Consider the following 27,313-nt stretch of genomic DNA (forward strand, 5'->3'; position numbering starts at 1 on the left):
TCCCGCAGGATGGCGCGGGCCAAGCTGCCGCGCTCACCGTCCGAGGGCAAGGCGGGTCCGGGGGATACCCCAGCCGGCGCTGCAGCCCCCGAGGAACCTCACGGGCTCAGCCCTCTGCTGCCGGCCCGCGGCGGGGGCTCCGTAGGCAGCGACGTGGGCCAGAGGTAGGGACGCTTGCGGGGGTACCAGGACCCCGCGGGAGGGGCTTCGCATCGCTTGCATTTTGTCTAGCACGGACGGGCTCTGCTCCCCCACACCTGGCTTTGCTTGTAGTAGCCTGGGAAGGGAAGAGAGCGCCTTTGCGCCCCACCACCCCTTGGCTGCAGCCTGGTCTGGGGAGACTTAGACCCTGGCCCCTTGCTTAGAGGCTGAACCCAGGGCTCTGCAACTATGACCTGGGCTCTGGTCCAGGTGGCCCTGGCTCACCCTGCTCTAGGAAGTCCCACTTGGGTGAGTTCAGCAAGAGACACTATGAAGAGGTAGGTACTTCAGAGGTGAGCTTCTGAGGCCCAGGCAGGCTACATAGCAAACTGGCTGGGGAGACAGTAAAGGCATTGGCACACTGAGCCCCAGCATGGCTGGGCAGCCAAAATGCAGAAGGCTTTTGCAGAAGGGAGCCCACCCTTTTCATCCTCCTGCAAGCTCCAGGCAGGATGTGACACCCATTTCATGGATGAGGACACTGAGGTCTCTGCAGCAGCGAATCCCTAGCCATCACCTGCCTGTGCCAAGAACCCTGCTGGATGCTGCGGGGGAATGAAATGAATCAGACCTGGCCTAGTGTGGGCACATTGTATTGTGGGCTTGAAGCCTCTTCTGATAGCAGTTGGGGCAGGACTGGATGGGACCAGGCCAGGCAACTTCCTGGACACTGACTTTTAAGGATGAGCAAGAGTTGGCAGGGCCTTCTGGACAGAGGCATGGTGGAAATCCTGGGTGGGGTGGGGTGCCAGTGCTGGGTCAAGCCTGATGGGTTGGCAGTGGTTGGACCCAACAGATGGCTGGACTAAGGTCATTAGAGCACCCCACTTCCTCACCTGCCTCCCCCATTTATACCAGTTTCCTGCTTCTCACATGGGAAGGGTGATGCCACCCTGTTCCCATTTGCCAGAAACAGCTCTTGAGGGGCCTCCCAGAGCTGATGGGGAACTCAGGACAAGAGGATAGCCAGTGCTGCTATTCTTGGGGACCCCTCTTGGCCTCTCCCTCCTCTTAGTGGACACTGTGGGCCAGTGATCCCAGAAGCTCCCTTTCTAGCCTATCATGCCCCAGGAGAAGTAAGCTGCGGGTATGACAATTCTGACCAGGCTGCGTGCGTCTTAGTCCAGAGCGTGACACTTCTGTGGCCACCTCTTTCCCCGTTTGCACTTCTGCATGTAGACCACAAGCTGAGCTGCTGGCCCTTTGACAAGCATGGCCTTTCTCCCTGACTCGCAGGGTCCCTGTCAGCCTCCTTCTGCAGAGCAGAGAGAAGGGAACTGTCTACCCAGCTGGGCCCAGGTGGTGCCTGAGCCTCTAGCTGGCATCTGAACACCTGCTGTGATGAGCAGTTGGGAGCCAAGGCAGATCCCAGCTGAGGAGGATGGGGAAGACTGACTGACACATTAGGAATTGGGGCTACTGAAGTTTCCAGGCAAGATCGCCGTGACTTGCCCTTGCCCCTGTCCTATGTCTGGGCTGTTGTCCAGGAAGTTAGAGCCTGGTGCCTCTCCACCACTGGGAAGGCAGCGGGGCAGAGAGAGGAGAAAAGTATTTTCATGGCCCTCATGCATGCCCACCATGGTGGTGAGACTCTGCCCACATAGTCCCTGAAGCTCTGCACTTTCTCGTAGCTACAGCGGGCCTGGTGCCCGTCCCTCTTCCTCACCCAACCTGACCCTTCTTTCTCTGCCTCCCCACTGAGGTTTAGACCGGTTAGGAAATGTGGGCTGGGGAAAGGGGGGGCTCTATTCCAAAGCTTTGGAACCCAGGAAGGGCTGGGTCATTAGTGAACCTCTCAATGGGTCAGGCACTGGGGCGCCTTCTACAGCCCTGGATTCACTTGACTTGAGTCTGCCACTGAGGCACTCCCACCTGTCCGCTATGTGGACGCCCCCTCAGCCCCATCTGCTTCCTCAGGGACCGGCTGAGGCAGTGAGGGGTGGAAGGAGGATGCATGCCCAAGGAGAAGTAGCTAGAAGGCTAGGGGGTGAGGCCGAACCTCTGCACGGGCAGGTCAGAGGCCACACCTGAGCTATGTCCACGGTGCTGTGACTAGAGGATGACTGGAAGGGACAGAAGGCAGAGACGTCCTAGAAAGTGTCCCTAGTGGCGTATGTTGGGAATCTCTGAAGGCTCCAAGAGACGTGTCCCTAGGGTATTTCATAGCGGGTAGCAGGACCAAGAGAGAAAATGGCCTGGGGGGTGGGGCTGTGGCTGGCTGTGTTGTGGGTAGAAGGCTACAAAAAGGAGGTGAGCCCAGGGAGCACAGTTTTGGCAACCTGGGTTTGTGGGGTCTCCATATTCCAGGAAGAGGAGGGGGTTTGAGATCCCCACAGATGCTGCCACAGGGAGGTTCGGGGCTAAGAATCGTCTATCCTTTGATATCCCTGGGGTCTTAATGTAAAGGTGTTGAGGTAGGGAGAGCCAAAGGTGCTAGAATGGGGTTGGGGCAGGGTGGGATGGCTGATGCAGAGGCTTGACTTGCCCAAGGCCGGCTTTCCATCCCTGAGGCTCCAGAGGATACCCACTTACATTGCTGTATTCCCCCCGCTAGAAACTACACTGGGGTCACCCCTTTGAGCCTATACTAGAGAGAAGCTCTCAGTACCCTAAGTGCAGACACAAGGAAAAGGGACCTCCCATCAGAGCATAGCTCAGGAGTAGAGGCTGGGGCAAGGGTGCCAGGAATCCCCCTTCCCAGTGGCAGTCAGCCTGCTTCTGACTGGGCCAGTCTACGACCAACTCTCCGCTTTACTTCTGAGCTGAGCCTGCCCCATACCTGCGTACCCACCACAATTCCCCAAAGCCAAGGGTGCTGAGGACCAAGGCCCCTACCTCATGGCTTTGTGACCCATCCCCAGGGCTTTCCAGCCCTGGGTCTTCAGCCTCCTTCCCAGCCAGCCCACGTCTACCTCAAACCTGCACTCTGAGACGCCATCTTGACACCTCCTGACACCACCTACTTCCTGACTATTCACCACCTCAGCAGGGACATGACTTCACACTCTGTGACTTCAGTCTCTCAGCAGCCAGCCAGACTCTGGGTCCGCTCCATTCCCAGGCTCTGTTCCTGCCATCATATGTCAGTGACTCCCCCCGCCACTAAGGCTGAGGCCTTCACACAGCAGCTTCTCAGGCTCAAACATCACCTTGATGTTCTCCTGAGAAGTCCCCAGCCTGTCAGTCCAGCTTCAGGGAGCTGACTCTCTCGCCATCCCCAACTTCATTCACCCTAGTATTCTTGGGCCCAGGAGGCGATCCCTCGGATCTTCCTTGCTGGGATATCCTTGTCCTTTATGTCCAGACGCTCATAGGCCCCCAACCCTTCAGGATCATGGACCCTCCCCTTCCCCACCAAGTGACTCCTCTGAATATCCCTCATACAGCACCCCTAACCCTTTCTAGGCTCTCAAGTGCCTCACTCTCTACTCCGGCAGTTGGATACACCCCAGCTTTACACACTGCACCCCACTGCTCACCACAGATGGTACTCTATTGCTTCTGCAGTTACCAGTTTATTCCACTTTCTCCTCCTCCCCAGTATGCTTATCTGGACAGTGATTTATCCTCTTAGAGTATACATGGATATCAGGTTCCTGTATGGGGTGCACTCCTTCCTGGTCCCTCTAATGGACACAGGTTTCCCTTTTAAGTGTGTTGAGCTTGTGGGGGCTGTCACAGACTAGGAGGTGGAAACCATATAACTTGGTTTTCTCATGGTTTCCGGAGCTGGATGTGGGCAGCCTGCTCCAAGGCCCCTCCCACGTTCAAGCCATCTTCCCCATGTAGACATACAATTTTCCCTCTCTGTCCCTCTCTGTGACCTGAGTCTTGAACTCTTCCTACTAGTATACTAGCCAGTCCGTATGGGGTCCACCAAAGGACCCCATTTCAACTTAATGTCTGCAGTTTTTCCCTAATATAGTTACGTTATACCCTGAGCTACCAGGAGTCACGGCTATAGCCTGTGAATCTGGGGGATACAATCCAGCGAAGAATAAGTGGGCTCCTTATTTGCTTGTAGGAACCTCCCTGACATGAAATTAATTATCCGAATACCCAAAAGCATCCCCTGAGATTCAGAGTTCATGGGGTGCAGTGAGAAGTGAACCCCCAAATACCCTGACCTCCCATCAGCCCAGAGGACTCCCAGGAAGGTGCCTAGCTGAGCTTGCCCTTTTAGGGTTCAAGTTGGGTATACCTATGTCTACCCAGAGGCTCCTGTGGGAGCCCCAGGCTCTGAAGAGAGCAACAGGCTATGGGTACAGAAAGGAATCTCGATTGTAGCCCTCATTTATTCTGTGTCCAAGCTCCATAGGGCTGTCATGCTGACGAGGGAGGCTTAGTGGTACCTAGGTTACTAGTTGCGGGCATAGAAACCACCGTTTGGATGTTTCAGGTGAACCTTCCTTCATTCCTACCACTCCCTGTCCTCCAAAGCACCCCTGATAGGTAGCTCAGATGGCTGACCTCGTATTCCCTGACACCAGCCCTTGGCAGAGTTCGCATCAGTCTATGATGCCCTGCTGCTTACACACAGGCCATTGTCCTTTAAGGGACAGATCTCAGCCAGGTAACACTACAGAGGTGGGGATGTAGCCTCTCCAGAATATAGTGGAGTCACCTTGTCCCAGCCTTAGATACTCTGTGCACGCAACATGGCTCAGGAGCCCAGATGGTGTCTATGCAGATGGGAGTTGGTCTGACCTAGGGAGCAGGTCTGGGTTATAAGCATCAGGCTTGGTCCTCTATGCTAGGTGCTACATGATCTTATTCCCATCATAGCAAACCACAACTCTGCCAGGCTCTTCAGACCCTTATCTTAGGTCTTGGGGCAGAGATGGTGCCAGGAAGAGAATCTCAGCTACACAAACAGGCAGGGCATCTGGAAGCTCCCAGGAATCCCCAAACTTCACACCCAATTAAACCTGGACTCGCCTCTGCTGTACAGAACTGTCCACCATTGCCATACCAGTGGGGACCTTGACTCTGCCAAGCATATGCCCATCCTATACCTTCTCCACCCAGGGACCAGGAGGGATTACATATTGGAATGTGGAAAAGGATCCTGGCCTCACAGAGGTCCCAACACAGCTTGTGCAGGATGCTGCCTGAGGTCCGCAGTGGTCCTCACTGAATCTTTGCTTTCTGGAAAACAGTTGCTTTGAAAACTGAGAGAGGCCCCATGAAGTCCTTGGTTGGAGGGGCTGGCCCAGGACAGCATGCAGTCAGCTCCCAACACAAGCTGGTACACCAGAGATGCTGACCCCTTCTCCATGGCGGGGAGTCTAGGGAAACTCAAGGTCAGGTTGTCTAGAGCTAACCAGGTAGAGGAGTGCACCTAAATCACCCAAGAAACACCAGCTCCTGGTCCTGACCTGCTCAGCTACAGGAAACCAAGAGATAGGCCATCCAAGGTTTTCTGTGCCCGGCTGTGACCCTGTAGCGGGACTACTCAGTTGTCTTCAGCATCCTCAGTGACAGTGCCGCTGGAGGGGCCACTGTTGGTCACAAAGTGGCCGGAGACAGGCTTAACATGAACGAGAGAGAGGCCGATCTTCATCTCTTGGCTAAAAGGTTGTCACTCCCTCTGGCCAGAGTACAGAGCCTGCATGTGCCAGCATCTATGGAATCTGTTGCTTTCTCCAGTTCTGAGGGGTAGGCCTGGCTTCTACCTGCCTTGCATGCTAGGCTGCCTGCCCTGACACTACCTGTCATGCATGGGGCTTCTGGCATACCCGTTGCTCTGGGATACTGCCTGAAGTCCTGAGATGGCCCTGGAGTCCTACTTACCATCTTTGTTGATGTGCCCACTCTGTCTCCAAGGCTTCATGTGGAGGATTTCAGCCTGGACTCTTCCCTCTCTCAGTAAGTGCTTCACAGGGGAGGGACTGTCTCAGGGACAGATGTGTCCTCATACCCCTGAGAATCAGGCCCCATGGGAAAGGCTTCTCTTGCCCAGTCTAAGGGCTAACAACCAGGCAGAAACATGACAGTGTTGGCCAGCACTTCCCAGGACCAGCGGGTGCTTCTGGTCCTGGGGGCTGGGACTGGAGACATATAATTAATGATCCCCTTGGGAAGAGTCTGTAGAGAGGAAATGGGTTCCCCAGAGGTGGATGTCTGTCTTAGTTGCTTGTCTATTACTGTGATAAGACACCACAACCAAGGCAATTTATAAAAGAAAGAGTTGATTGGGGATTACTGTTTCAAAGGGTAGAATCTGTGACCGTCATGGTGGGGGAACATAGCCGCGGGCAGGCAGGCAGGCATGGTGCTGGAGCAGTAGCTGAGAGCTCACATCTGATCCGTAAGCACGAAGCACAGAGAGCTAACTGGAAAGGGTGAGCTTTTGAAACCTCCTCAAATAAGGCCACACCTCCTAATCCCACTCCTCCTCCCCAGGTGCCTGAAGAGCTGGGCCTCAGACCTGGCAATGGTGGGGAAGCAAGAACCTGTCTGTGGCTGCCCTAGGGCTGAGGCTGTGTCCATGTTGCCCCAGAGCCAGCGCCAATCATAGTAGATGTCCTAAGCTCCTCAGAGAGCCCCTGGGTTCCAAGAAAACTCCCTTTGCAGGGGAGTTAGTTTGAGAAGCCAGTGTCCATTTTCCCAGGCCACATCGGATCCCTTCTCTCAGTTTCCCAGGTGGAGCCTGAAGACCCATATCAGGCCAGCTCACCTCTACTGCCTGCCTCCAGGCTCTGCCTCCAGGCTCCATGAGGCTGAGGCCTGGAGCATTGGAGGGGGGCTTCCTGGAGAGCTCATCTAGGACAGCAGTGGGATACCAGGAGAGCTGTGAGCCCACCTGGTCCTCCAAGAAGGATTCAGAGCCACAGGAGGGTGCCACAAATGGAGTTCTACTGAACTCCTCTGGGGATTATGAAGGCTTGGGGGTTGTGGGGCATTGGATCTCTTCCCACTTGGCTGGCCCTCTGCAGATGCAAGGAGGAAGAGGTTTGAGTTGCCCCTGGCAGCCTGTTCTGGGCCCTTCTTACCTACTCACTCAAGAAGTCAGTACCATGACTGTACCCTCTAGTTCCTCAGTAAGGTTGCTCCAGCTCAGACTCGTGGTTGAGCCAATGCACGATCCAGTATCTGTGGGCAAGGCTGGTATGTATGCAGCCAGGCTCTGATTTTGCAGTGTGATGCACTGAACAGTGTAGGCCTGAGGTGGCTTTCTGGTCGCGTTAACTTTGACCCCCACGCCAGCACCATGAGGTGCTAGTCCTGGGCCCCATTCCATCATCTCTCATTGTATCTTCTCTCTGAGCTTGTTCCCAAGGGACACAGTAGGACACGTCTTAACCTCACTATTGCTAAAGCACTTACATCTTCCACGTACTCAGTGATACTATCGGAGGAAGCTCCCATTATTGTTCCCATCCCCAGTAGGAAACTAAGCTAAAAGCAGGAGAGAGGCAGAGCCTGCATCTGTCCGACTTCCCAGTGGGCACTGGCTCTCAGTCCTTAGATTCTGCCTGCTGGGCCAGCACAGTTTCTATGACTCCCAGGAGCTTCATACAGGCCCAAGGATGCCTGTGAGCAGGCTCTATAAGAGGTGAAGGTCATTCACAAACCCCTTATGCTCCTGTAGGACTGTGCCCCGTGTCTTCATCTCTCCTTAGGGCAGATCACACATGCTGTCTTAAACACAGATTGGAGTGAAATGGATAGTCTTAATCCCTGTTTTGTCTGCTGCTGGAGGAAGTGAGTGGCCACAGTTTATCAAAAATTTAAAAGTAAAGGAAGACTCATTGATTTCTCTGGCAATGTAGAGCTCTAATTTCAAGGGAGCTAAGCAGGCCTTATGGCTCCTCCAGGAGAACACCTTCGGCCATAAGTGGTTACTGCCCACAAAACACCTGGGACCATGCAAATGGGTGTTGGCAGCCTAATGGGCAGCCTTCCTGGGAGGTAACTGTTCTACTCATGGGTGTCATTAGTCAGGTCAGCTTTCCGGAGCTAGGGGAGGATGCCAGCAAGGGACAGGGCTGGGTGTGACAGGTTCCTGGCTGTTCCCTGAGCAGCACAGTGGTCATGGTGGCTTCTTTCATAGGTGACGGAGTTTTCTGATCTCCAGATGTTCCTGGGAAGATAATAAGAAGGACAGAAGCAGCCTTGAGGGTCCAGGAGCCTGGAGAGTGGAGCTGGAAGTGGTCATGGGCATGGGGTGGAGGACTGGGTGCTCAGGGGACCTGTGGGGCAGTGTGCAGGCACAGTTGGGAAGCAGCGGGAGATGCCCAACAGGAATGTCCCACAAGAATGTCTAGTGAGATGGGGCAGCAGGGTGCAGGGACAGAGGGAAGGTCAGGGTTCTATCCTTTCTCCCAGGAACCCTATTGTCCCTGGGAGGACTCCAAGCCTGTGGTTGGAGCTCTAGCTACAAGAAGAGCACACAAGAGCTTCCCCAGTGTGTCCTGGGACATCTTTCTCTAATGAGGGAGGAGAGGAGAAGTCAGTGGCTCACAATGGATAATTCTGTCCAAGGGGAGTGTGTTAGTCCATAGACTGGCTGAGTAACAGAGAGGGAGCTTATGCAGCTCAGGTTAGCCCAATGCCAAGGGCCCACATCTGATAATAATCATTTTGCAGACAGAGAACAGCATCCCACATGGCAGGAGCTGGAGCACACGTGTCTCTTATGTTATCCTTTGCCTAGAAAGCCACGAGAACTGACTGTGGGTTCTTCCATAAAGATTTTACCTAATCTTAATCCCCCATCAGTACACACACAGACACACACACAGACACACACACACATACACACACACACCATAGCTATATTTAGTTCTGTCTTCTTCCTGCCTCTTAGCGATGAAGCTCTTAACACATGACACCTTATAGACACTCTGTCCTGTCTATACTGACACAGAATCACGGAGGGCAGTGAATAGCCAGCCTGGCCACGGGGGCATACCCATGGCAGGTGGAACTTAGTGCTTTCATCTGGCAGGTTGCAGAAGCCTCCTGTCACCATCCCTGAGGCCCCCACATTTAGGGTTGGCACGGGAGTAGAGTCAAAGATAGGGGAGGGGAACCACAGTAGATCAGAAAGGCTGTGGTCTGTGCTGTATGGGAGATGGAGAGAGACTGCTGCCTTGTTGCCTTAGCAAAGGTGTTGGTCACCTGCTGAGGGTCGTTGGGGGGGGGGCTGAGCAGGTGGGAAGACTCTTCCTTGAGCCCTTTATTGTAGAGGAGGTGGGTGGAGAGGAGAGCAATTCGAGAACTTCATACATGCCTTAGGATACAGGTGGTCCTTTAAGCCATCCGATGGCTTTCCTGCCCCCACCCCTGTGCAGCCTGTCTCCCGAGCCTCAGGCTTCTTCCAAGAGAAAGGTGCACAACTGATTCTTCAGTCAGTCATGTGCAGTATCCTCTCCTGCCTGGAGCTCCTAGCGCCCTAGAAAGACCCTGTGCTGCCATACAGTGTGGTACAGCAGGGCACTGTAGGGGCACACGGGGGTATTCTGGATCATGTGGGATGCAGAGGTGTGCTGTAGCATCACTAGTGGGTGTGTTAAACAGTGTGGCACATGGAACTGGCTGGTGTGCAGTGTAGTGTGTGGGGCACAGCGGGCGATGTGTGCTGGGACAGCAGAATGTACTGAGGTGCAGTGGGGATGCTGGTAAAGTGGAGTTTAGACATATAGAGGGTTGGGCTACAGTACACCAACCATTAGCACGGGGCTGGCCCCTCCTTGCCTACGGGAAGCTTGGCTTGCTGTGCAGTCCAGGGTGGACCCAGTCTTTGCACAGCACCAAACCCCAGGAACGCCTTGGTTCTGGTGAGATGAGCAGGCCCTTGGGCCCTCAGGTAACTCTGTGGGCTGCAGAGCCACTATGACCCAGGCCAGTCCCCCAGGCCACAGGCAGGTCACATGACAAAGCGGCTGTGCATACAGCAGTCTGAACTCAGTAGGCTTCAGGGAGTGATTAGATTTTAAATATATTTGTATTACCCTTGTTTATTTATTTGGTGTATGCCTTTGTTGGGACACGCATGTACCACAGCACGCATGTGAAGGTTGGTTGTTGTGGAATATTAGTTGAAGATGTGTTACATTCGTTCATGCTGTGAAGTATTTGTTTAATGATGCAAAGATGTGTTGCGCATTCTTTTATGTTTCATTTGCTTCACTCTGTGAAGCTGTGCTATTTTGCCTGCCTACAGCACCTGATTGGGATAATAAAGAGCTGAACGGCCAGTAGCCAGGCAGGAGTGGGAGCAGGTGGGGCTGCCAGGCAGAGAGAATACACAGAAGGAAAAGAACGTAAGGGGGGAGCAAAGAGGAGCAAGAGGGGGAAGCAAGGGGCCAGCCACCCAGCTACACAGCCAGACACGGAATAAGAAGGAAAGGAAAGATATACAGAAATAGAAAAAGATAAAGGCCCAGAGGCAAAAAGTTTGACGGGATAATTTAAGAAAAGCTGGCTAAAAATAAGCCAAGTTAAGACCTGTAGAAGGAGCAGCGGGCTGCGTCCCGCTACCCGGATCCCACACGGCTAGCTTTACACCTGAAATAATTACACCGAAACTGTATTCATTTAAACACTGTCTGGCCCATTAGTTTCATGCTCTTATTGGCTAATTTTTATATCTTGCTTTAACCCATATTTAGTAATCTGTGTAGCACCACAAGGTGGTGTCTTACCGGGAAGGATCTTAGCCTGCGCCCATCTCAGGGAGCTATGGCGTCTGCCTGAGGCGTCCTTTCTCCCACAATTCTGTTCTGTCTACTCCGCCTACCTAATTTTCTGTCCTATTAAAGGGCCAAGGCAGTTTCTTTATTAACCAATGAAAGTAACACACAGACAGATGACCCTCCTCTACCAAAGACCGGGCATTTATAAGTAATAATAAGATTCTGTATATTTATTTGGGAACTGGGTGGAACAAAGAACAAAGAACTACAGTTGATGGATAACTTGCCGTAGCCAGTTTTCCCCTTCCACTATGTGGGACCTGGGATCCAGTTCAGGTCGTTGGGCTTGGTGGCAAGTGCTGTCACCCACTAAGCCATCTCACTGGCCTGACAGTGACCATTGAAAACACTTTGGGTGCTGTTGGAATAGTCGTCCCCAGCCAGGCACTGACATTAAACTCTCCCAACTGTCTTGACGAGCCAGTACCTGATCAAAGGAAAATGGTGTTCTGGGTCCGCCCACCTTGAGCTCGGCGCCACCTTCCCCAGCAGGCGGTAGCAGTGCCGGTGGGGGGGGCTAGAAACAGGGATCCAAGCTGGTGTTTGCCTCCTTTGCCAACTTCTCCATGCCCTACAAGACCCTTGCAGGCAGCAAGACATGCTGTCCCTCTGCCCTTCTGCCTTGTGACCCTACACTGTGCTATGGTCCCTGGTGCTGTGTCCCACCTCATTCCTTCCTGGCGGAGTTTCTGTCTGTTGGGGAGATGCTGAGGTGGCTCTGATAGAAGCCAGGTGTCCAGGGAGCCCTGTGTCCATCACAGGGAGCCATGGACCATTCAAGGGCACAGAGGGAAAGTGCTGCAAACTGACCACACCTGCTACAGGAGTCCAAGCTCCAGACTCAGACTTGCGTCATCCTTCCCCTGTCAGCGCAGGTGTTTTCATCCCTACTCCTGAATGGATGGGCAGGGCATAGGATCACGTCCGCAGCTTGGGGGTTGAGAGCAGCGGCTTTGTCTTCCCTTCGCCACAGAGTTATTCTCAGTGAACATGTGGCTCTTCCTGGGTGTGGCAATGGGGCATAAGCGAGTAGCCAGGTGCTCACTCTCTATTTATGCTGGGTGATCTTAGGACTTCAGAGAATGTGAGTGTGGCCACGCCTCAGAGACTGGCCTCTGTGTGCAGTGCCATGGGAGCGGGAAGATGGAAGTCAAAGAGCTGATGGCCAGGCTCACGGATGACTACTTCTTGCTGGCCCTTCTGACCATCCCTAATATTATAATGTATGGCCTCAAAATACAAACTCTGGAGGCCACCAGAAGAAATGACTGTCAACTCCTGAACATTTTACTAAGAAGGTTTGAATACCCAATGCCCAAAGCCCCATGGGTGCTGTGGCCCTGATCTCCTCGGGGCCTGGAGAGCTCTGGATGCTGAGCAGATGGTACCCAGTGGCTGCAGGTGTAGCAAGCGGAAGCCTTGGGAGGATGAATGGCTGCTTCAGACCACAGACCTTCAGGATCCAAAGTAGGGACATCTGTCTCTCCCAAGTTCCTCTCTGCTCCTGTGGTTTGAAAGAACTCAACTGGACTTGGGACTCTGGCTCTGGCTTGAGGCTCCAGCCCCTGCCTTGGGCTTGAACCCTGACCCTAAGACTCAGCTTCCTCTCCTCCCTCAGGGTTCAAGTGGAATTCTATGTCAATGAGAACACCTGCAAAGAGCGGCTCAAGCTGTTCTTCATCAAAAACCAAAGATCCAGTGAGTCAGGGGCCTGGGGGAGGGGGATGGGCAGGGTTGGGAGCCTGAAGAAATGTGCCAATTGCATGGGCAGAGGGCAGAGGTCACCTTGACTTCCCGTTTTCTGACCTGTGGAGACATGACTCCCCCCGTTCTGGACACTGGGTTGAACTGGGCTAGGCTGTCCCCAGGAGCCAGCTGGGTCATCTCCCGTGTCACCCAACACACACCCTAGGAATCCCCACCTCCACACTTCCCCAACTCCTTCCCAGCTTTAAACTTGGCCACTCTGGACCTACCTGAGATGCAAGAAGGGGCTTGGAAGTTAAGCTGTGGCGCCAAGTGTCTAAATCTGTTCCTGCGAGGGAAACACCCTCAGGAAATCCACTGCGCCCCAAGCCTCTGCACCGAGCCTCAGTGACCAGAGGAGTCTGGCTGGGGAAGGGGTGCCGATGCATCTGTCCTCTGCCTCCGGAATACAAGTGCACGAGATGGAAGTCCATGCAGGGTCCCTTCAGGAGGGAGCTGTTGAGAGACCCCAGCAGAGTGGGTAGGCCTGCTCCTTGCAGCTCCTACCCTGATGTCACCCTCTCCACAGGCCTGAGGATCCGGCTGTTCAACTTCTCCCTCAAGCTGCTCACCTGCCTGCTGTACATCGTCCGTGTCCTGCTCGACAACCCAGACCAGGGCATCGGATGGTGGGTGACCTGGGGGGCTGGGGTCCTCAGACTGAGCCTTTTCAATGACCCTCACTGGCATTATGGGCATTCATGTGGAAGACCTGTGACCGACACTTACCGGATTTCTAGGGAGCCCTGTCACCAGAGCTTTGGAGGTCTTCTTCCCCTAGTGTGACCCCAGCATAGAGCCATGCCCAGACACCACTGGGTCAGGCCTAGAATGATGGCTGGGCCCCCAGTGTGGAGCTGTGCATGCAGACACAGTGTATGTTCTAACCACCTTGAGGATGAGGTATCTGCTGTCAAGTGGACTTAGAGGACCAGGCAGATGAGGCTGAGGATTCTTCCTCTGATGTCTTCTCGGTAATCCTCCCACTGCCTGGCTGCTTTGAGATGTCAGTGCTGTTTCCCAGCCCAGATCCCTGCAGGGTGTCATTGTCTTCCCTGAGAGCTGCCGGTCTCTCAGTGCCTGGGGAGGCCTTGGCATGCTTCCTGTTGTTCATCTCTGGACTGGTCCAGAAGCCCTCAGTGCCAGGATTGTCTTGAACTGTGCCCCGTGGGGTTCGGAAGCTGGGCCCTGGGCCACGGGCATGCTTGTCACTCCTACCTCCTACTCTGCCCCCTTCATCCTCTCAATTCTATTCTGAGGTAACTCTTCCCCCAGGTCTGAGTTCCTGCATCTGTCACTTCCTGGTTTCCCACAGCCCTCTGAGGTTGCTGTACTTGGCCCTTCACTTTGTTAGTTACTTCTGCCAAGATCATTTCTTTTGAACTCTGTTGGCCTCTGACTAGCAGGCCAGTGGGTTTGACAAGTGGGCTCAGATGCCATAGGACTCCTTAATCAGAGTCAGGAGTTTGAGGGCCACTGCTGGGCCAAACGTGGACCCTGCCAACATTGACTTATCTCTTGGGCTACCCAGAGCAGGCTCTTCCTGAACTGCTGAGGTCCTATAAATCTCCAGGCAAGAGGCCGGCCCCTGGAGCTTGTGTGCGAAGTTATACTGAATTCCTTATTTTCATCTGTTGCCCACTTTCGGGAAAACTAGAATTCCCAGATCAGAAACCCTCACATGCTATTGAGAACAAACCTTTTATCATTGCGTAGGTCAGAGGAGGGAAGACCCCTCCATGGTTGTTTGAGGGAAAATAGAGGCTATCGCTGACTCAAAACATTCTCTTCTGGGTCTATTACACCTTTTCCAAACCCCAGAGGCTTCAGGACTTCTGCTTCCACCTCCCTAGAGGACCCACGTCTGTTGAATTCATCACCATCACTAGCAGGGCTAATGGGCTGGGGGGTGGGTAGATGCTGAATATTTGGGTGATGGACAGATGGGTGAATGCTGCATAGCTGTACACTGGATGGGTGAATGATGCATGGACAGAAGCATGGGTAGTTGAATAGATAGGGGACGAGATACTGGGTAGATGTTGGGTAAGAGGATGCATAAGGAGATAGATACAGGAATTACAGATCAGGTGATGATGGATGCATGGACCAAAGATGAGATTATTCTTAGACAGACATCTGGATGAATGTTGATGAGAGATGAATGGATGGATGTTGGACAGAATGATGAACACAGGTAAACGGATGCATGGGTCATAGATCCGATGATGATGGATGATAGATAGGTGGATGCACAGACCGTAGATGAGGCAACGGATGGATAGGTGAGTGGTTGCTGATGAAGGAAAAGTAGATAGATGTTGGATAAGAGGCTGAGAGAAAGCCTCAGAGACTGCGGTGGGCACTGAGTGCAACAACCCCAATAGAGCTCAGGTGAGGTGAGGACAGGGAAGAAGTGGCTCCTTTCTGGGTTCTGTGAGCAGTGAGGTCCCTGTGGTAGCCGACCCTGGTGCTAGTTATGGCCTGGAACAGAGCTAGAATGTGGGCTGTGCCCTGCTACCTCTCATCAGCTGGTTCCAAGGTGCTTGGATATACCTATCTTCAAGTGGCTTGGGGGATGAGGGTCATTAATTCATCTCTTTCTGACTCTAAACACTATCCAGGCTGGTTCGGGCAGCTCCGACCTCCAGTGGGCATCAATGTCACACTGGGCCATCTGTGGTTGCACAAGAGCTTGTCGTTGACTCAGGCTGAGTCTTCACTTTCTCCCGAGCAGCAGCTCACTGCGGGGGCCCAGACCTCTAGACAGGGACGTGTTCTCTATGCTTCTTGTTTCGAGAGCCTCCTCACGTGGTCACTGCAGGCCAGAGAGGCCCCGCACATGCTAGAGCGTCAGCTCCAGTCAGGGCATTTGGTGGGCCCTGAGTGAGCAAGTGGCTGCCCTTCCCAATTTCCCTGAGCCCATAGCAGCTCTGGAAAGGACCCTTGGCGTTGGTCCTGGAGGGCTGGGACTGGGCCAGTGCTTTTGTCTCTCCACAGCTGGGGCTGCACGAAGTATAACTACACTTTCAATGGCTCGTCCTCCGAGTTCCACTGGTGAGTTTGCTCCTGGCTCCCATCTGTCAGGGCCATACTGGGCCGGGCCAGGAACGGGGTAGACAGGTGTGGTCTATGGGAGTTTAACTCTCTGGCTTTCATGGAGCCAATGCCCACCTGAGGTCATTAAAGTCCCTGGGGTATGTCCAGCTGCACCCTTGCACCCTGGCCGAATCTGCACCGAGGCTCTTCTCCGACAGAGAGGAGGAATTTTGAATGAGGCACATGTTTCTCCACTCACCCTCTGCATCTGGCTAGTGGGCCCTCACTACCTCTGGAACATTCTTCTGGAGCCTAAAGAGGAAGTGCCCTGACAGCAGTCACCCTGGCCGGGCCTCACCTCCCTTTTTTCTCCTAGGGCTCCCATCCTGTGGGTGGAGAGGAAGATGACTTTGTGGGTGATTCAGGTGAGTTCCAGCCTACCCCTCCTCCCTGCACAGTGGAGGCTGCTGGTGTGGACTCAGGAAGGAGAGGGCTTGGGTTAAGTAAGAGAACATAAGTCCTATTCAGCAAGCAAGGGCCTCAGGCTCACCCATGAAGCAAGGGACTTAGGCCCAGTGAGGCCTGACAGCTCTTACTGTAGTTTCCCCAGGTCGCTAAGGGCATACTTTCCCCCTTCATTTTTTTCCTGATTAGAACCTCTCCTCCCTGCTGACCCACCCTATCCTTACTGTCTTCCTGGGAAGTAGAAGTAGGGGTCAGAAACTCAGGCCAGCTTCTGAGGGGGTCTTCCCCAACTATGTGCCAGAGGCCTGGGTCCCTAGCCTGGAAGATCCCATAGGACTCACAGATGCCTGTAGCGGAGGCTCCATCCCTACCCAGGGCCCAAGGAGTACTGCCAACCGAGCCCCATGCCCTCACTGCCATCTCTACCTCCTAGGGTGGCGTTAGTGGTGCTCTTACCACCCCCCTACTTCATTGGCACTGATTGTCCACAGGGTGCCCCAGCAGGGCAGGGATGGCGTCTGGGCTGCCTTCTACCAACCCTAAGGCTAGAGCAGCTGCCTGCAAGTCTTTTCAATCAAGACCACCTTCAACAGCAAGGGTACAGGCAGCCCTGTACACACACACACACACACACATACATACACACACACACACACACACACACACACACACACACACACACAAAGCAAGCACCCAGCTTTGTCAGGACTCTGCCTGCTGAGCCCCTCATTAAGTCAGGCCCTGTTCCCAGATCTGCTCCGAGTCTCTTTTCCTTTCTTCACTTAGGTCATTGTGGCCACAATAAGCTTCTTAGAGACCATGCTCCTCATTTACCTCAGCTACAAGGTGAGTCCCTCCCTGCACCTGCACCTACCCCGCCCTGGTTTTCCACCATGCCCTTTCTCCACAGCCCCTCCCTTAGCACCTATGATCTAACTCAGACTGCCCACTCCCAACCCTACCTCTGCCTACCTTCCAAGCTCCCAGTTCCCTTCCCTGCCCCTGATGGCCCCTTGCTGGCTCTGAAATACCTCTGGCCCCTAGGGCAACATCTGGGAGCAGGTCTTCCACGTTCCTTTCGTCCTGGAGATGATCAACACGCTGCCCTTCATCATCACGGTGGGTGAGCCCCAGCCCCAAGCTCGGCTACCCGAGCCCTACCTGACCCCTCCCCCACACACCACAGGTCTTCTGGCCACCTCTTCGGAACCTGTTCATCCCCGTGTTTCTCAACTGCTGGCTGGCCAAGCACGCGCTGGAGAACATGATCGTAAGTGAGCGCTGGCCCCTGCCAGCTCCTTGAGAACAGTTTCCCCACCTGCTGGCGGGACCAGGAGGTGGCCTGCCACCCTGACCATTCCAGTCCAGCCTTGAGCTTCCTCTTTCCCTGAAGACAGCTTTCCCAGGGCTGAGGAGAAGGTGGGACCGAGTGTGCAGGTGTGTGTAAGCACAATCAGAACCAGGCAGCAAAATCAGGGCCAGAAGAATGCAGGCTCCGACTATCCCTATGGCCAGCCTCTGCTGGAATAAACCCATCTCCTGGAAATGAGAGCCAGGATGACAGCTGTCTCCCTGGTGGCCTGCACCTTCCTGGCCAGATCCCTTGACTCAGCTCTGTCCCACTTGCACAGTGATGTAAGAGTCTTGAAGCCAAAGATGCTCACACCTATCTGCCCTCTGGCACATTTGCTCATCCTGAGACCAAGCTGAGGTCCGTGTGACCAGCACAGGGCAATGTTGCCTGTAGCCCTCCCCTGGGAAGGAATTATAACCAGGTCTCTGCTCATTATGTGTGGGAGTGTCTATGGTTCCTGCCTTCTGATGGCTGCATTCTCTGCAGAATGACTTCCACCGTGCCATCCTGCGCACACAGTCAGCCATGTTCAACCAGGTGCTCATCCTCTTCTGTACCCTGCTATGTCTCGTCTTCACGGGGTGAGTGCCCTAGTCACCACATGGTCCCATCAGGTAGCCGTGGCTAGCCCACTCCTCTGGAAGACCGCAAGCCTAGAAGATAGATCAGGGGCAATGACAGAAGGGGCACAAAGATAACTGTAGAACTTAGCTCCAAACTGTTGTGTCTGGAGATCAGGGATACAATGGCACAACATCTGACCTGCAGGTGCCTGCCCAACTGGCTGGGTTTGCAACTCTTACCATTCAGCTCCTTCCATCCATGGCTGCAGCCGCTGCCCTCCCTGCTGCAGCCTATCCCATTGCTGTAACCCCTGCCCTCATTGCTGCAGCTTCCCCCACTGCTGCAGCCCCTGCCCTTCCTGCTGCAGCCTCCCCCACTGCTGCAGCCCCTGTCCTTCCTGCTGCAGCCTCCCCACTGCTGCAGCTCCTGCCCTCATTGCTGCAGCAGTCCCTGCTCCCCCTGCTGCAGCCTCCCCCCACTACTGAAGCCCCTCCCTGCTGCTGTAGCCCTGTTCTCCGGATTTCTAGGACCTGTGGGATCCAGCACCTGGAGCGGGCAGGTGGGAACTTGAACCTGCTGACTTCCTTCTACTTCTGCATCGTCACTTTTTCAACTGTGGGCTTTGGTGACGTGACACCCAAGATCTGGCCATCCCAGCTGCTGGTGGTCATCCTGATCTGTGTGACCCTTGTGGTACTCCCGCTACAGGTGAGTCCCCATGCTCAACACAGGGACAGCCAGGAGTCATTCCATGAGGAGTGGCATACGGACAGGAGGGAGCTGTGGGGTCATGCACACATGTCGGAAGGTCATTCCCAGGAGAGACTGGAGAGAAGGCGTTCCCTGTCCTATGGAGGGTCATTGCAGAGGCTCTCCCTTGACTCGAGCGAACAGTGAATTATTCTGCCCAAGAGCAACCGTGGAAGACAGGCTTTTCCTTCCAGAGGGTCTGAGGCGCCCAAGGGACCCCCTCAAGAACCTATGCAGTGATGGGTTACAGGGGTGAACTTCACCTTCTTTCCCAACCACAGCTAAACAACTTTTAGGGCTACAAGGAGCAACTGGAAGCACCATTGCTGACCCTGAGCTCTGCCCTTGGGCTAGTCCCACCTCTGGCCTTGCAGCCCTGAGCCCAAGCCCAGCAGAAACCCCCTTTCTTCTCCTGGCCCCTGTACTGAGAATGCTTCCCTGAAAACCTACAATATGCTAATCCTGTCCCTGTCACCTATCACTGCCCTTCCAGGCTTCTCTCCCCCACCTGTTAGCTTTTCTGTGTCCAGAAGCCGGACCTGGAGCATTCTGCGTCGAGCTGCTGGTCTGGAGTGTGTGCTATGCTTCTAGCTGGCGGCCTCAAGCATTCCGCTGGTAGCTGCTAGTCTGTGGACTCATTTGCCTTGTTTAAGGGTCCTGCCCTTCTCCAGGCAGTTGGAGTTTTAACAAGGTCTAATACACCAAACTTTCTCTTAACATTTTCCTCTCTTACCTAAAAGGGCCACTTCCTCCCTCCGCTGTAAGTCTGTTTCTTGCAAAAGTTTTAGGTTATCTCTTCACATAAAGGTCCAGGCCCACCCAGAACAGAGTGTGTATGGTAGGATGGAGATGGGCCTGGCTCAGCCCAATGTACATCCCTCCATCCCTCCAACTGCATCTCCATTCCTGAGGCTCTGCATAGAATACCCCGGAAGACATCTCCAACCCCTCTCCTCCCACTCAGAAGCTTTTTGGAGCCTTGCTAGTCTGTGTAAGATTTCTAATTCCCAGGCCAGGCCTCAGGTAGTTCCCACCTGTAATCTCAGCCTTAAACAGGTTCAAGACCAACTCCCCCCATGTGAGGATTTTTATGAGTCAATTGACACACGTGACAGGGACCAGGCTGTGGCTTTAGCATTTCCTAGCAAGTCTCTGACATTCCTGGGGCTTGGCAAAGCTTTCTTTCTCTTTCTTTTTTTTAAGGGGGGTGGGGTTTGAAACAGCATCTCCCTATGTAGTCCTGGAGCTTGCTACATAACAAGATTCAAATTGTGACATCAAACTCACAGAGATCCTCCTGCCTCTGCCTCAGGAATGTTGGGATCAAAGGCATGAGCCGCCACACCTAGCTCAAAAACCTGACGGTTTTGTTTTGTTTTTGTTTAGGGTACAAAGCCCTTATTATGTTTCCTCGGGTCACATTTAGTTTTGTCCTGTGTACACCTTGCATTTCTACTTGTGAGCGCCATTTTCTATCTGGACTCCCTCTGGATACCTCAGCCCTTTTGCCAGCTGAAGATGGGCCGCTGCCCCAGTAGCCCCAGAGTTACTGTGAAATGAAGATGGAATGGAATTCTTTTTCACCTTCTCAGAGGCTCTGAGACCCTGAGCCTCGCTCTCCTCTATGGGGGCCTAGGTTGAGTGTTTAAGACTCAACGCCCAAACACTTAGATAACAGGTGTTCTGGAGGTCAGAGGAAGCTGCAGGGGGTTAGTGGGAGCCCAGAGATCCCATGGTTGTGGTGGCCTCCTAAGCACACCCTCCACCTTATGGGTATCTCCATATGACCATGTGGCCCTTGTCCCACCTACAAGGACCCATGGGTATTGGATTTAGTAGTCACCATAATTCAAGATGATCTCAGGCCAAAAAACCCCTTTTCCAAATCAGCTCCCGCCTCAAGATTCTGAGCAGACATACACTTTAGGGGTCACTGTGAACCCTTTGAACCCTTCATTAACTCTCTGACCCCCTCACCATAGCCTGCAAGGCAGGAACTCTTCTCATACTTTCCAAGTGAGGAAACTGAGGCCCAAGAGAGGCCAGAAGCAAGCCCAGGTTGTCCAGCAGCAGTGCCCTGCCATGGACCACCAACAGGGAGCCCCCCCCCCCCCGTGTTCCCCAGCCTGAGGGTCTTGACCACTCCCAGCCATAGGTCTCTTGGTGAAGACCCATTGAAGTGAGATGCAGACTTGAGAAATGCACACAGTGGTCAGGGTCTGCTGCCACAGTCCACTCAGAAATGCGCTAAATCCATGTCTGGTTCTGTTGTTCAAGATGAAAAAGGCAGTGGGCATCTGACCTCAGAGCCACATGCAGGGTGAAGCCTTGGGCAGAGCCAGTGCTATGCAGCTCATGTGGCCCAGGCAGATGGGAACATGGCAGTGCTTGTAACTCTTCCCACCCAGCCCTAGAGGACCCCACTGGCAAGGACTGAATGTGTGGTGTCCGCATCAGGACCTCATCTGGTCACTAATTTCAGTGCTGAGGGTTTCCTAATACTGTCAGGAAAGCTGATAGGCAGAGCCAAGACTCTCATGTCTGTCAGGAAAGCTGATAGGCAGAGCCAAGACTCTCATGTCTATCAGGAAAGCTGATAGAAAGAGCCAAGACTCTCATGTCTGTCAGGAAAGCTGATAGACAGAGCCAAGACTCTCTTGTCTGTCCAGATGTCAGAGTACAGGCTCTGGCACCCACTACTGGCCATGTAGCTTCTGAGGCCTTGAGCTAGACTTCCCATGACTGGAGTCACACACCACAATTTCTGACACCTTTTTCTTTATATGTGCCATCTCCTGGTCCTGCTCTGGTTTTTGCTAAGGTCACCGTCCCCATCATTTCTACATCCTGCCAGCCAAGCAGACCTGCTCTAACTCTCTGCCCTTAACACCTGCCCTACCCTTTATCCCCCACTGGATGCCTGTGTTCCTTCCCCCTCCCACCCCCTCCCCCTTCCCTCTCTCCCCCTCCCCTCCCCCTCCCTCCTCCCCCCCCACCCACAGTTTGAAGAGCTTGTCTACCTCTGGATGGAACGGCAGAAGTCAGGGGGCAATTACAGCCGCCACCGAGCACAGACGGAAAAGCACGTGGTCCTGTGTGTTAGCTCCCTCAAGATTGACCTCCTCATGGATTTCCTGAATGAGTTCTATGCCCATCCCCGGCTCCAGGTAAGGCTGTAGGCACCCCTGGGGAGCCTCATATTTTTTCCAGGCTCCCAAAGCAGTCACCTCCCCGCCCCCAACCTTCGCCCCCACTGTGCAAGACTGTCACATGCTTGAGCAAGGTACCTGAGCACTCTAGTCCCTGGTTACTATATCTGGTGTGTGTTTCGGGAGGGGGCTGTTGTGGTCCCATAAGGCCCTGGGAATGACACCATCAAGGAAACAATACAGGCTGGGGGGACAGGATCCTGCTCAGAGGCACTGACTTACAACCTGGCCAGCAGGACTACTACGTGGTCATCCTGTGTCCCTCCGAAATGGATGTCCAGGTGCGCAGAGTACTGCAGATTCCCCTGTGGTCCCAGCGGGTCATCTACCTCCAGGGCTCTGCCCTCAAGGACCAGGACCTCATGCGAGCCAAGTGAGTGCCGGCCAGGACAGCGCAGCCAGACCTAGGCCTGAGGCCACGGGGAGTCCCCAGGTAGAAGTAGGACCATGACAGGCATGGCTTGACACAGGGCCTGAGGCAGGAAGAGGTCCCAGGTGGAGGCAGGGCCAGGGTGGGTGAACCCATCAGGGTCTAGGCCCAGGTGAGCAAGACCCTAGAGTTTGTCCATCCCTCCCTGCTAGTCGTGGCTGGACAGCCTAGCAAACACACCTGGCCAAGCTGTGTTCTTCTGCTGTGGGTCTCGCCTTTGGGCATCTTTCCCTCTCTTGCTCTGAGTCTGGGGATTTTTCTCTGTTGGATTTCAGGAAGCTTAAAATAAACCAGGGGTGGGGAAAAAAAAAAAAAAACCTGGCTTCTGAGAGTCAATGGTAAAGACGCGAGGGCTGAGGGTGGCTCCTGATTTAAAGACAAGTTGACAGAGTGTCTTGAGGTAACGAGAATGTGCTGTTAACGTGTAACTGGACTGCGCTTCTGCACCATCTGGGACTCTTCCCCCGATGTCTCCCATGCCATATTTTCATTCCAGAAGGTTCCTGTACCCTTCGTTGTGTGGTACAGGTGGTGCGTGGCCAAGGGCAAGCAGGACAGCGGCCCCGGTCTCTCATCCCCAGAATCCTGAGCCTTGGCTCCCATGGGGATCCTGCCCAGTTCACATGAGACTATAGCTGCTTGTGTCCAGCTCTGGACTGGTAGACGGGACAGAAGAAGTGGCAGTCAGGCAGGGAGGCACCCATGGCTTTTGTGGGGCAGGCGTGAGGTTTTACTGCCCTGCTTGTTGGGTAAAGGTATCTCCAACCAGCTCTCAGCAGGGTCAAGTTGTTTCTGTAGCCAGTCTCCTTGGAACCTGGAAAGAGTTAGGAATGACCACCCAAGTCCGGGCTGCTAAATAGTCAAGCAGTAGAGGAGACAGGCTTTATGATCCAATTCAGGGTGGATGGGAACCCAGGAAACAGGCTCCAGATGCTGGGCAGTGCCCCACAAAAGGTCAGCTGCCCTAGGGCCTTGGTCATCAGCACCAGTGAGACAAGCCCTTAGGAGGACCCTCTCTTTCTGGCCCTAAGCCTCTGACAGCTGCAGAGTCCAGATTGTGGATGGATGTGGCAGAGCGTGGCTTAGAACCCCCTCTTGGGCACCATCATGCCACAGCTTGGGAACCCTGGCCAATCGGTGTCTCCAGGTCAGGCTTGGCTCATGGGCTTTGTTCGGCATCTGAGCTTTGACTCTGCTATGGGTGTCCAGGCATCCTGACCTGTCCAGAATGTTCCAGGCTAGGAGGCCTGGGATGCCCTGCAGGATTTGATGCTGGGACCTGCTGGGCCAGGCCTGACTACCTTAGCAAGGCCCCCTGCTGGGCCATACTCTCTCACCCTTCATACACCGGGGCCCCTCCTGACCTCCTGACTTCCTGACCTCCTCTTGGGGAGATCCTCTGGGTCTGTAGCCTCGCTCAGCAGCTGGTGCTCTGCAGGATGGACAATGGAGAGGCCTGCTTTATCCTCAGCAGCAGGAACGAGGTGGACCGCACAGCTGCGGTGAGTTCAGACACACTCCCCCCAGCCTGCGCTGCCTGCCTACCCTCAGCGGTAGGCCCCCTATCACCAACCACACCTCCCCCAGGATCACCAGACCATTCTTCGAGCCTGGGCTGTGAAGGACTTTGCCCCCAACTGTCCCCTCTACGTCCAGATCCTCAAGCCCGAAAACAAGTTTCACGTCAAATTTGCTGGTGTGTTTGGGGCCCTGTGGCATCATGGGCATGCAGACTGCAATGGGGTGAAGGGTGGGGGGTGAAGTAAAGTATTCTTCTCATGAGCTCAAGGAGGGTTCATCCTGGGGAGAGCATGCCCACCAGATCTCTGCATCAGATAATGGAGAGCTACCGGGGGTAGTCTTGGCAGATGATCTGGCTTCTACCTGGGGCTGAGATCAGTGGGAACAGGAGCCAGAAGTGGTGTGGGAGGCAAGGACACTATCTGATCAGAACCTCTATGGCCAGAGCCCATGGTGGGCACCTGGGGGACAGGTAAGGGCCCACCTGGGTAGAACTGGAGTGGCCCCAGAAACACAGCTGCACCTTGGGACTCAACGTGCAGCTCGCCAAGGTGCTGAACTCCTGCTGGGTAGGAGCTGGCTGCTCAGGCTTCCAGGGGTACCCAGCAGAAGAGCCTTCACACATTCAGAAAGACGTGGGTGCTGTGTAGGGGGTACCACAGACAGCAGGGGTGGCAGGCACTGACCCTGCAGTCCCCACAGACCACGTGGTATGCGAGGAGGAATGCAAGTACGCCATGCTGGCCCTGAACTGCATCTGCCCGGCCACCTCCACCCTCATCACCCTTCTGGTGCACACGTCCCGTGGCCAGTGAGTGCCCTGTGCCAGACCGACTACCACGCCCTGGCCGTCCCGACCAACCCCACAAGGCAGGGCGGGCTCCCTGGAGGAGGAGGGCATGTAGTGGGCAGAGGTCTGGCACAGGAAGGGGGTCCAGGGAGATGCAGGGTGCATTTAACCAATTGGGTAGGAGGGCCAGCCCTGACTGAGGGTGATGGCCGTCTTACCTTACCCTGCTCCTCTGGTAGGGAAGGACAGGAATCTCCAGAGCAGTGGCAACGCATGTATGGGCGCTGCTCGGGCAATGAGGTGTACCACATTCGCATGGGCGACAGCAAATTCTTCCGGGAGTACGAAGGCAAGAGCTTCACCTACGCAGCCTTCCACGCACACAAGAAGTACGCGGGACTCGGGGCTGAATACAGGGTCGGAGCCCGCTGTTCCCACCATCACTGGGCTGCTCATCCTCCCTACCCAGGGCCAGGTCAGCATGGGTGGGGCCCTGGGGCAGGAAAGTCACAGAATCTCAACCAAGGACAGCATAGCTTGGCTCTGCCTACCTGGTGAGGACGGCCAAGTCAGGACATCCCAGAACAAGGCTCATGTAAGAACCTGCCACACAGCTTCTTCTGAGGCTGCCCTGGGGTCCTTAACCTGAGAAGAGGGCTTGTCCAAGAGGTCCAAGTGGGGTCCCTGGAAGGAGAATGAGTAGTTCAGGAGGGCAGCCTGAGCCACAGGGTGCCAGGAGTGACCCTGAGCTCCAGGCCGTGTCTGCTCAGGTATGGCGTGTGTCTCATCGGGATGAAACGTGAGGACAACAAGAGTATCCTGCTGAACCCGGGGCCACGGCACATCCTGGCTGCCTCTGACACCTGCTTCTACATCAACATCACCAAGGAGGAGAACTCAGCCTTCATCTTCAAGCAGGAGGAGAAGCAGAAGAGGCGGGGTCTTGCAGGGCAGGCACTGTACGAGGGGCCATCCCGTCTGCCAGTGCATAGCATCATTGCCTCTATGGGTGAGCTGGTGCAGCATGCAGGTGGTAGGTGGGTGGCTTGCAAGAGTGTGTGCCACAGACCACACTGGGCAGGAGACCCTTGACCCCTGAGGCCTGGCTCTTTCTTGAACAGTGTGAGCCTCTCTGAGCCTCGAGTTGTAGATCTGTCCAACTGGGGTACCCCCACCAGTCAGAATTTTGGTGAGCATCAGTTACCTGGGTAACTGAGAGCCTGTGTGTTACTGTAGTAGTTAACTACCAACCAGAGGTCCCTGTAGTTCTATCAGCCCAGAGCATCCCTTGAATAGATGAAAGCCCTGGCATCCACTAGGGGTAGATTGTCTGAAATTAGCCACGGCTTAGCTTCAAGGCTCTTCCCAGGGACTGCTGTCTTCCTAGAACTGGTTCAAGTGACTTCCTGAGTAGGACTGGGCCAAAACTCAGAAGGTGGTCCTTCTGGCATGTTTCATCCCCTACCAGCCCTCCAGGGGACAGCAGGGAATAGGAACAGGTCATTTAAACTCTCAGGCCATAATCCAGCAGGTAATCCAGGGCAATCACCATCTCATGTGGTACTAGACCCAAGCTGTGACCCACAAAACAAGTTGACGTGAATAAGTGCCCACCGTATGCCTGGTCTAAGTGGTCTCTAGGGACCGGGTGCTTTGACTCTGTGGTACACATTCTCAGCCATGTGTGACATGAGCCAGCAGCTGCCTGGCTCTGAAGTCACTCCCGCAGTAACAGCTTGTCCTGGCGGTCAGGCCTGAGGGAGAGCTTGGGGTTAGGGTTCTCCTGCTCAGCCCAACCTCCATCCATTGCTTGTATTTGCTCACGCCCATGCCTGAGACAGAGTGGCTCAGGAAGCCCTTCCACCCACTCCTCAGTTCTGGCCCACAGAGGCTATGAGCTGCATCCTTGAGCCGGCCAACGACCCCCAAGCTAGCAGCCCTGAGCTGAAGAGGGAGCAGCAGAAACCAGCAAATGCAAAATGGCCACTCTGCTCCTGTGTTCCTGTGTGGCCACCCTCTCTAGCTCTGTCCTTAAAGCGGATCTACCAGTTTCCCGTAAGCCTCAAGGGCCCCACCCTCAGGAAGTCAGAATCAGTCACAGCAACCAGAATGGATGGGGCCCTGGATGGGAGCCAGATGGGTCTACTTGATATCACCACCACTCAGCCCCGCTCCGTGTCCTGAAGGGGAAACTGAGACTCAGGAATGTGCTGAAATTCCTAAGGCCACACAGCTGGCCTAGAGAGTGGGGTAGGAAGGGCTGCTGGTCAGGTTCAACCCCTCTGTCCAGGGACAGTGGCCATGGACCTGCAGAACACAGACTGCCGGCCCTCCCAGGGTGGCGGTGGTGGTGGTGGCAGCAGCGGCGGCAAGCTGACTCTGCCCACGGAGAATGGCTCTGGTAGTCGGCGCCCCAGCATTGCACCCGTCCTGGAGCTGGCAGACAGCTCAGCCCTGTTGCCCTGCGACCTGCTAAGTGACCAGTCAGAGGACGAGGTGACACCCTCAGAGGACGAGGGGCTCTCTGTGGTTGAGTGAGTG

General features: G+C 54.6%; 1 protein-coding gene across 5 annotated transcripts in view; it reads left to right on the plus strand.

The window, feature by feature from the left end:
• The window catches only part of Kcnt1 (potassium sodium-activated channel subfamily T member 1), a 57,443-nt gene that overhangs the window by 16,147 nt on the left and 13,983 nt on the right, over nt 1-27,313 (plus strand). Inside the window, exons 1-19 of one of the 5 annotated variants that reach the window (XM_038336476.1) lie at nt 10-164; nt 6,028-6,069; nt 12,523-12,602; nt 13,180-13,279; nt 15,651-15,707; nt 16,066-16,114; nt 16,941-17,000; nt 17,199-17,273; nt 17,341-17,424; nt 17,995-18,089; nt 18,600-18,780; nt 21,825-21,989; nt 22,268-22,404; nt 23,900-23,963; nt 24,049-24,157; nt 24,685-24,793; nt 25,012-25,161; nt 25,543-25,781; nt 27,063-27,306. In XM_038336476.1, the coding sequence (XP_038192404.1) occupies nt 10-164; nt 6,028-6,069; nt 12,523-12,602; nt 13,180-13,279; nt 15,651-15,707; nt 16,066-16,114; nt 16,941-17,000; nt 17,199-17,273; nt 17,341-17,424; nt 17,995-18,089; nt 18,600-18,780; nt 21,825-21,989; nt 22,268-22,404; nt 23,900-23,963; nt 24,049-24,157; nt 24,685-24,793; nt 25,012-25,161; nt 25,543-25,781; nt 27,063-27,306 (2,195 nt within the window). Of the gene's footprint in view, nt 1-9; nt 165-6,027; nt 6,070-12,522; nt 12,603-13,179; nt 13,280-15,650; nt 15,708-16,065; nt 16,115-16,940; nt 17,001-17,198; nt 17,274-17,340; nt 17,425-17,994; nt 18,090-18,599; nt 18,781-21,824; nt 21,990-22,267; nt 22,405-23,899; nt 23,964-24,048; nt 24,158-24,684; nt 24,794-25,011; nt 25,162-25,542; nt 25,782-27,062; nt 27,307-27,313 lie in introns of those variants that run through there. The other 4 variants (XM_038336478.1, XM_038336477.1, XM_038336479.1 and 1 more) reach the window with 4 other exon arrangements.

This window comes from Arvicola amphibius, chromosome 7 (genome assembly GCF_903992535.2).
Source record: "Arvicola amphibius chromosome 7, mArvAmp1.2, whole genome shotgun sequence".
NCBI lineage: Eukaryota > Metazoa > Chordata > Mammalia > Rodentia > Cricetidae > Arvicola > Arvicola amphibius.